This window comes from Scylla paramamosain, chromosome 13, assembly GCF_035594125.1.
Source record: "Scylla paramamosain isolate STU-SP2022 chromosome 13, ASM3559412v1, whole genome shotgun sequence".
NCBI lineage: Eukaryota > Metazoa > Arthropoda > Malacostraca > Decapoda > Portunidae > Scylla > Scylla paramamosain.
In genome coordinates, this window is record NC_087163.1 from 26,878,709 (window position 1) to 26,888,864 (window position 10,156).

General features: G+C 41.0%; 1 protein-coding gene across 3 annotated transcripts; it reads left to right on the plus strand.

Annotated features, from left to right (window-relative positions):
- The first annotated feature begins 2,287 nt into the window (after positions 1 to 2,287).
- On the plus strand, positions 2,288 to 9,606 carry LOC135106623 (long-chain fatty acid transport protein 1-like). Of its 3 annotated transcripts, none has more exons than XM_064015905.1 (16): positions 2,288 to 2,416; positions 3,544 to 3,767; positions 3,934 to 4,084; positions 4,535 to 4,660; positions 4,963 to 5,074; positions 5,267 to 5,344; positions 5,637 to 5,784; positions 5,884 to 5,998; positions 6,148 to 6,234; positions 6,627 to 6,701; positions 6,991 to 7,108; positions 7,264 to 7,407; positions 7,544 to 7,681; positions 8,039 to 8,196; positions 8,316 to 8,469; positions 8,660 to 9,606. In XM_064015905.1, exons 2-16 carry the CDS (start codon positions 3,565 to 3,567, stop codon positions 8,815 to 8,817), a joined length of 1,965 nt encoding a protein of 654 aa, XP_063871975.1. In that variant the 5' UTR covers positions 2,288 to 2,416; positions 3,544 to 3,564; the 3' UTR covers positions 8,818 to 9,606. The 3 variants fall into 3 exon arrangements, with proteins under 3 accessions (XP_063871975.1, XP_063871976.1, XP_063871974.1); XM_064015906.1 differs by lacking the exon at positions 2,288 to 2,416 and adding an exon at positions 2,502 to 2,522; XM_064015904.1 differs by lacking the exon at positions 2,288 to 2,416 and adding an exon at positions 2,563 to 2,702.
- Positions 9,607 to 10,156: the final 550 nt, after the last annotated feature.

The window sequence follows — 10,156 nt, forward strand, 5'->3', positions numbered from 1 at the left end:
AGTGAGTGAAGTAGTCGCAATAAAGCCTCGTCATATAAGGTAAGTGTAAACCGTCATGCTCAGCTGCTGTGATCCTGCAGCTGCCCTCTCCCTCCCGGGGATGAGGCTGACATCTGCTTCCTCACTGTTACAGCTTGCTCTGGAAATCAATGACCGCTATAATGAAACTCAGAGAGAGAGAGAGAGAGAGACTGCGTATGTTTATAAGAAGCAATAACTCCTTTTCCCTATAGGATGTATCATTATATTATCACATGGCGTATTGGCAGCACACCCTTTATAACGTAGAGCTTGCCAGGGACGCGTGACTTGAAGTATCCGAGTGCACTCCCAAAATAGTACAGACTTTGTGTTGCACTCTGCCCTGCGTTGTTTATGAATGTTTCTCACATTGCCTCAGTGAAAAGCAGCATGTGTTGGCTATCCTTTGTCAGCAGTGTGGATGACGGGAGCTCTTGCCTCTAGCAGTATTCTCTCTCTCTCTCTCTCTCTCTCTCTCTCTCTCTCTCTCTGGCCAAAAAAGGTAGTCTTAAGTGCCCTCAGGAGGTTACACACTCCTATTTAGATACAGAACTTTGGATATAATGAGCCACCACTGCAACCGCCACTGTCAGTGTCATTAGATTGGCCTGCTGGTAACGCAATCATCAGAGGCACCACTCACTCACTCCCCGACTGCTTGCCTTGTCCGCTAGTCCTTGTGTTCTAAGTGCAACCACATGATGTTTATTATTTTTATTATTGTTGTTGTTGTTGTTGTTGTTATTATTGTTATTATTATTATTATTATTATTATTATTATTATTATTATTATTATTATTATTATTACAGTGAATGGCCATTATATTTTGTGATAGCCACTGTATTATTATAGCAAGGCCACAGACAGATAGAAAGATAGATAGATAGATAGATAGATAGATGGATAGATATCGCTGGCTGTGGGTGGAGAGAGAGAGAGAGAGAGAGAGAGAGAGAGAGAGAGAGAGAGAGAGAGAGAGAGAGAGAGAGAGAGAGAGAGATTCGTATATAGATATATATTAGATATAAAAACAGACAGACAGATAGATAGATAGATAGATAGATAGATGGGAAGGAAGGACAGGTGTTACAGATACATATAGAGGAGAGCGTCACGTATGGTCAGGAAGGGGCGGGGTGGTGTGAGGAGGGCGCCAGGTGGAGGTCCCGCCTCACTGCCTGCCTGCCTGCCTCTCCCGGTGTAGGGGGAGGCAGGTGTGTGTTCCCTCACCCACACTTCTTCCGTTGAATCCACGCCCTTGTCAGAAATGAACATGGCGTACACAGAAATAAGCTTTTATACTGTGGTTTATTAAAGGATGTAGATAAGATTACTCATCTTGTCTAAGTTATTCATTGTTGGGACTTGTCATTATTTCCATAGGATACTGCGCTGTGTGACAGCGCAACTCTCTCTCTCTCTCTCTCTCTCTCTCTCTCTCTCTCTCTCTCTCTCTCTCTCTCTCTCTCTCTCAGCCAGCGACATACTGGCTTAGTTGTTTTGGCGCCGGTGTTCAATCAACTTACATTTTTTTTTCTTTTTTTTTTACGTTGACTTCATTTATTTATAATGTATCGACCTTTTCGCATGGTTGAGTAACAAACGGCGGTCATAATACACTATACTAGTACATTCATTCCTTCCATAAACACCCATATTTATCTTTCGCTCTCCAACTTTTTTTTTTCCTATTATACACGCTTATCAACTCAGCTCCGCCTTTTACGTAGATTACTGTTCTCCCTATCACACCATATTTCGGCATCCCTCTTCATATAACCCTAGGATGACACAACCTCTATTCCTTATCACACACCCATGCTTAACCTTGCTCTCCACACAGCAGTCGCTCTCCACTTACCCTCGATCTTTCCCTGCACATCTCACTTTTTTTTTTTTTTTCCTGTCACACATTCTATAGTCTACACCTTTGCCTCGCTCTGCACATCGCAGCCTCTCTTCACATCACCTCACTTCTTCCCTACCTCGCATCCATACCTCAGCCTCGTTCTCCCCATCCCCTCTGCTCTCTCTCTCTCTCTCTCTCTCTCTCTCTCTCTCTCTCAGAAATCCATACCTCAGCCTTAATATAGCTTTCTGGCAAATCATGCAGTTCCTCTGTATTTTCAATAGCATTGCACATTTAAACTAATGCTTTAATAGTATTTGCATGACCCTATTATAAAGATTATCCTGACCCATTTACAAATTCCCCTTTTCGTATTGTAAGAGAAACAAAGGTACGGGTTGACTGGCCAGACGTGAGTGAGTTTTGAGCATCCCGCCTCTGAATAGCGGAGTCAGTAAATGGAAAGTGATCAGCTGATGTTGGCCTTTGGTGGGCTGATGTCGCTGCCTGTTGTCGTGCGGGGGACTGCCAGGCGGGGAGGCAAAGTACGCGTAGTGTGCAGGGCAATGAGGGATTTAATTTAGAGTATGATGTAATGGGAAAGTTGTGGGCGGACTGTCGTGAGAATAAGGAAAGGTTTAGTATAGTAAGGTGTGTAGTCGGTGTAGTACGGAGGTGGAGAGTATTGATGAGTGCCTTCTGATGCCATAAAGAAGTTGGTAATCAGTTTAGTGAACAGTAAGAGCAAGGGCAGTGTGATTAGATAATACCCTGTGTGATAGTGCATGATTATCTCACCGGTGATCACTCTGATTCTCAAGCTGGTACTGGGTATGTGTCTGTGTCATCTTCATTGGTTTGTAATAACCGGAATACTTAGTGTCCTGCCATTCAGCCATCATGATTCATCTTATTCATAAGAATTCATTGAGTGTATCCTTTAGGTCATCTTTGGTCATTCCTTGTGCAGGACATCACAGGAAGTGATATCCTGTCATTCAACCATCAACTTTATTCACCTTACAGATATTCATTGAACCGCATCTTCCATATCATCCTTACTTACTCCATGTGTATATCTCACCATTCCAAGTGTGCTACGGTGCTACCCTCACAGGTTTCAAAGAACAGGCAAACATGTGTCCTCTCCTTCAACAGTCAACTGCATTAATCTTACTTTACTCATTATTTCATTAAACCACATCTTTCTCTTCATTTTTACTCATGCCTTGTACATCTAATCATTCCAAGTACTTTTTGGTGCTGATATGAGCCAACCAGTTGGGATATATTATATAAGCACCCCTGTATTGGGAGGCAAGGTTTGCTTAATCATGAAGCACCCATAACTCATGCATGCAAAGATGCAAGTAACATTCAGGAAAACAGGAGAAAAGCAAAGGAAGACAAACTTCAATATCTCAAGTACATACTTACGTAGCTTGAGCTCCTGGGGTGTAGTAGGGTGATCCGTGAACCACAAGACTCCCTTTCTACCAGGGGATGATGGGAATAATAAGAGTGTGAATGATGCTATATGAGTGTGTGGTACTTTATCTGGGTCACCCATGTGGGGATTGCTGGCCTGGTATATAGATAGAAGTTCACCATAGTTCACATTGCTCACCATCTATTCACAGGTTTTTAGTAAGTCAGTTTTTCATGCTTTCAGGACCACACTTGATGAGGTAACATGGGTTTAATCCGAATGGCAGTGGTGGTGGGAGTGGTGGCCCTTGTCTGGGGTGCCAGCCTCCAGGAACTGTCTTTGGGAGGCTGGACAGTGCCACCACTTACCCTGTGCCATCTTCTTGGTGTAGCAGCGCTAGTATACATCGCTTGCGGAGGACACTACACCCTGTGGCTTGTGTACATGACTCTACCACGGGATCTGAGGTGAGTGTTGTCTCTATCAGCTTCCTTTGTGGTGAATGGGGGGGAGTACTGTAGAACATTCTCATTTTTCTTGTTATATATCTGTCTCTGTATGTTTTATGGTAATATAATAATGTAATGGGGTTATTTTTGCATGTTTTAATCCATTATTATACTTTTTTTTCAGAGCTGGCATACGATATCTGAAGGTCCTCATGAAACTCAAAACAGCATCATACTTTAATATGAGTATACCAAAGTTATTTATGGAGAATGTACGCAAAAACCCAAACAAAGTTGCTCTCATATTTGAAGACCAAGAGTGGACTTTTACTCAGGTTAGTAAGGACTCTTCATTTTATGGTGTATATGAGCTCATATTTCTATAGATGCATATGACCTTGTGTGACATCCCTTAAGAACATCATGGAAACACAGAAAAGTTGATTTAAGTAGCCATGAGAGGTGACTTCAAGACACAAAAGGAAACACAGTCCAGCATGTTACCAGTGAAAGATAGTCATCAAGACTGGAGTGGCAATACTGGCAGCTTATTGTCAAAATGTTAACAACTCATGGCCTTTTGTTCTTTTATTGTGTTATTTTGCTTCTTGTCCTTTCTGTAAAATATTTGCATTTTTAACTATTTTACTTTTTTTGCTGATGAAAAGGCCAGTTGTGTGGTGGTCACTGTATTAAAACTGTTACTATAACTTTGAAATGTAAACTCTTCACATAACTTGGAAATGTATGGATATGTACTTGCTGATGGCCTGTTTCCCCAACAGATTGATGAGTACAGCAACAGAGTAGCCAACCTGATGGTGTCAGAGGGGTACAAACACGGGGATACAGTGGCCTTATTCATGATGAACCAACCAGAGTACATCTGCACCTGGCTGGGTTGTGCCAAAGTAAATGTTCCTCACAGTTGTAGTAGTTAGTGAGAAATATTCATTTTCTTAAAGGAGAATGAAAGAAAGGAATATGCTCAGGTTTCTCTCTCTCTCTCTCTCTCTCTCTCTCTCTCTCTCTCTCTCTCTCTCTCTCTCTCTCTCTCTCTCTCTCTCTCTCTCTCTCTCTCTCTCTCTCTCTCATTATAAGCAATGGTAAATGCTCTTTTCTAGTATTGTCTGGTTTATCAGTGATCATATGCTGTATATTGCTAACATTTTTCTTTGTTGTGTGTGTGTGTGTGCATGTGTGTGTGTTTTAGGTTGGGGTCGTGGCAGCGCTGATCAACTTCAATCTGCAGCAGACACCACTAGTCCACTCCATCCAGGTGGCAGATTCCAAAGCCATCATTTGTGGTGTGGAGCTGCAGAATGGTAAGTAAGAGGAGACTGAGGCATAAAATGTAAATCTCCATGTTGGTGACTAAACAAAGTTAATCATCATACTCTTGAAAATATGTAGTTGTTAATCAGGTGGTCAGGTACAACTATGTTCTTTGTCATTGGAGTTAAAATCTTGAAGATATGATCATTATTACTAGATTATCATTGTTAAGCATCTTGCAGCTCTGAAAGATGTGAGGGACCAGTTGAGTGTTCCAGTGTATGTGTCAGGGTGTCGCAACACCGCTCCAGAAGTCAGTGGTGAGTGGTAATGTTGTTGAGAACTTCTCCTTAGTGCATGCATGTCACTCAGTCTTGCAACATGAACCAAAGCATTGACACATAGATTTGCCATAGTAAACTGCTATATATTGGCCATATTTTGCCTCATAACTCATAACTCTTGATTGCTCTTTGAGGACTAATCCCTTCAGTGGGCATTTTGTTCACCCCTTTTTGTTGTCCTTGGCCCGAACTTTTCTTAAATAAAAAAATAAATCAGTTCATTGTTCTAAAATGCATAGTACTTATATATTAATGTATACTAAATCAGATGCTAAGAACCTGGACCATCTGCTGAGTGCCTCTAGTCCTACCCCACCCCTTGAGATAGACTCAGTCAGCACTAATGACAAACTGGTGTACATCTACACCTCCGGCACCACTGGTCTGCCCAAAGCTGCCATCATCAAGCACTCCAGGTGAGTCATTACCTAATGAAAACTGTCTGTCTTAGCTCTTTAAGTGTTTGTGGATTATAAAATGATGCCTAATTGCTTCATTGTCTCTAATTCTCACAGATACTTGTTCTTTTGTGCTGCGGCATACCACATGGCCACCCTGAGGGAGGAGGACATCATATACAACCCCCTGCCTCTGTACCACACTGCTGGAGGCATGGTGGGCATGGGCCAGGTGAGTTCCCAGCATTCCCTTCTTTGCATACATATAGATAGACAAATAGATATTTCCATTATGGAAGCAGCATATGAAATGACAGTATTTAGGGGTCACTATTTTGATTATGAGGTGTAGCCAAAAGTCATGGCCCTTCACTGCCACAGGTGCTTGTCTTCAACTGCACTGCTGTCATCCGCCGCAAGTTTTCAGCCTCTCAGTTCTGGATTGAGGCCAAGAAGCACAACTGTACTGTAAGTAGTGGCTTAGGTTAATAGCAGTTAGTTCTTTGGAAAACATTTAAATATATGCCTCCTCTATAAGATTTTCATGCCCAGCTGAATGGAATGGATGGATATGACAGGTGGAAATAAGTATGTATGTTTCATACAGGGACTGCCATTCATAGCCCTGATGACTTTTTACAGCTTCCATATTTTCTTATGTTTCTTATGTTCTCATGATTATTTGCCAGCTTCTGACAGTGTTATTGTGAAACATTTGTTAGTCACTGAAGAAAATTAGGAAGATCTAATAATAGGTAATTAATATACCAAGAATCATTATAGCAGTGCTTTTCATTTACTTGAATTTCCTTCTCTGACTATAAGATAGACTCTATACCTTAAGATGAATCCTTTCTCAGGTTGGCCAGTATGTGGGAGAGCTGTGCCGCTACCTCCTCAATACTCCACCCAAGCCCGAGGACACCCAACACAAGGTATAGATATGCTTGTGTCATGTGATGCATCTCCTGGTGAGGGTTCTCATCATATTAAAATGTCCAATAGAAATGAGGTTATCAGTAATAAAATACAGTCATCAAACTTATAAATTAATGGCTCAATAATATATGTATGTTAACTTTAAGAGGAGTAAAGCATTTTGTGTATCACTGCATGACATGCATATGATAAAGCTTCCTGTCAGGGTGACAGTTAGGTGGGCAGCCATTGTACTCTGCATTCTGTGAATATCTAATACTGCTTAATATCCTTTGAAATTTGCAGGTGAGAGTGATGTTTGGGAATGGAGTGAGGCCTCAGATCTGGAAGCAGTTCACTTCCCGCTTCAAAATGCCAGTCATCGCAGAGTTTTATGGATCAACAGAAGGCATTGCAAACATAAGTGAGTGTAGCTGGGGTCACAATCATCCCTTTAGCAAGGCAGTCAGCTGCTGCCTTAGGAACCCTATGATCATGATTTGTATGTTCAGTCCTCAAATAAGAGGTGACATTCTGGCACAGCTGGACTTTATCTTATGCCTCATGCTTTCCTTGCAGTGAACATGGATGGCAAACCTGGTGCGTGTGGATTTGTGTCAGTGATAGTTCGCCATGCCCTGCCTGTGTACTTGGTCAAGGTGGACCAAGAGACCGGAGAACCTCTGAGGAACAAAAACGGACTCTGCATTATGTGTAAACCTGGTGAGAGAATGTTAACAAATATATTTAGCTGAGAAAGGTATATTACAGATTATTACTGGGCTGCATGCTATACTCTATCAAACCAAAGCCTGGGTGCACATGCAGATACTTACTTCTGACCACTCTTCCAAATCAGGAGAGCCAGGAGAATTTGTGGGCATGATCAGGAAGAATGACCCAATGCGTGACTTCCATGGCTATGCAGACAAGAAGGCCACACAGAAGAAGGTTATTCAAGATGTATGGAAGAAAGGGGATGCAGCTTTCAAGTCTGGTGAGTAATGGAAGTATTTGGCCAGCTGTACTATGCCTAACCTCCTCTGGGGTAATGTTAGGGTGGTCCATATGACTATACCTTTCCACTAAGGGCTGATGGAGCTGAGAGTGTGAATGATTTGTGTGTGTGTGTGTGGTGCTTTGTCTGGGCCACCCAGTGTGGTATTAATGGCCTGATATATAGAAAGATAAAGTGAAGAAATGTCAGAAAATAATGACAATAGACTGATAGAATTATCAGGGATGAAACAGTTATATCTCTGTCTTTTGCCATTATATTTATTTCAACATTGTTAGATTGAGATAGATCATTCAGTCATATGATACCAGACCATGACTCTCATATATCCTGCAGGTGACATCCTGGTAATGGATGAGTTGGGCTACATGTATTTCAAGGACCGGACTGGAGACACCTTCCGCTGGCGGGGAGAGAACGTGTCGTCCACTGAGGTGGAAGGGGTGGTCTCCAAGATGGCTGGCAACAAGGATGCTGTAGTGTATGGAGTAGAAGTAAGTGTCAGTCAATAAAATTAACTTTTACTCCTATGATCTACCTGTTGATAGTCTGAATTTGTCTTGGTTTTTTTTATCAGTATTTACAAGGCTTCCATTCCACTGTCTATGTGCAGGTGCCCGGGGCTGAAGGCAAGGCTGGGATGGCAGCAATTGTGGATCCTGAGGGCAGCCTTGATCTGACAGATTTTCTTAAAGGGATGAAGAAGAATCTGCCTCCCTATGCCTGCCCCCTGTTCGTGAGAATACTGAAGGAGATTGACGTCACAGGTATCTGTCAAAATGTGAACTTATGCATGTTGATGCCTTCTTTTGGCTGCATCTTTCACTGGATCATCAGTTTAGTGTATACATAGACTGTAACTGTAGTCATTCAGATTCTTACTGTGAATTTATCAGAATATTTGCAGTACTGTGATGTAGACTTTTTACTTGATAAGTTTATCTGCTCTCTCCTCAGGTACCTTCAAATTGAAGAAGTTGACCCTACAAAAAGAAGGTTTTGATATAAATTTGGTTAAAGATGAGCTTTACTTCTTGGATGGCAAACTTGGCAAATATGTCAAGCTGACTCCAGAACTTTTCACTAAGATTAGCGATGCCAAAGCTGGACTGTGAATAGTTATTAAGTTAAGTATTTACAGGGCATTAGATCCTTTAAGGAACTGTCTTCCACTGTGGGTTTCCTTTTCTTGAATAGCACAGATAGTTACACATGGACCTCCTGTGATCAGAGTCATCCTAGTCTTTCATAAATTTCAGGTTTCCGTGGATGTAAACTTTCACACTAAACAAATATCAGTAAGTGGCACGACAGCCAGTTTTCAAGGTCCATATGAAGACCATCTGTGATCCTCAAATTAATACCAACAGTTTCTGCACATGTTGCTGCAGTTTGACTCATTTTAGACTAGTTTTCTATACTGAGTGGTGTGCAAGTAGAGAATTACAAACAGTGCCTTGCCACCAAAGAGACAACAAGGAAGGAGCAGACAGAATGCATGAAGAGCAAATCCAGTCAATAAATATTCATATCAAGGTTAGGCTGTAGCAGGTAATTGATAATATGTAGATAAGTATGTACCAATGACTCAATATTACTAGTCCAGGGCCAGTATGCAGCATATCAGCCATTGCTTCAAACCAAAGTTGCCTTCATGGTGGAGCATAATAAGATGACTTGAAATTATTTTGATATTAGCACAAGTTAAGTGTGGTATCTGGGAGGAGAATGTGTTAAGTTCTGAAAGATAAAGTGTTCTACTTTCAGCCAATACTTTTCATTGGTAAATTGTTAAATGGTGTGTGAGAACTTGAAGGAGGTAAAAGGTTACAGGATGAATAGAAGTGAAATATGGGAAGAAAATGGGTATGTGAGTGTTTTCAGCAAAGTAGCACATTAGTACATTATATGGGTATTGATAGGATCATGAAGTGCAGTGTTTCTATCATTATAAGAAATGAGATCACCAAGCTATTAACATTATCTGCAGGCTAACATTAATTAGTTTTAACAGGTTTCTGAGAGTTGGGTGTATGTGGCAGTGTCAGATTGGATATTATGTGAGAAGGTAAAAATTCCATGTGAGATGAAAAATGTTGCTTAGGAAATTTTTGGAAGACCTGTTCCATACTCTTGTGTGTGTGTTTGTGTGTGTGTGTGTGTGTGTGTGTGTGTGTGTGTGTGTGTGTGTGTGTGTGTTGAAAAGTTATTACTATGGAAAAAGAGTGGGAGGTGCAATGTCTCATGACAATATCATTACTCATCAGGGTGAGAGGGCCTTGCTCAAGTAATATTTGTAACCATTGTATATGCAGAAAATACTGTAATAGAAAGTTTGTTATGTGCCATTAGTAGTATTAGGTATTCTGTTTGTATCAAGTGATCTATGTATTGAAACATCATATATATATATATATATATATATATATATATATATATATATATATATATATA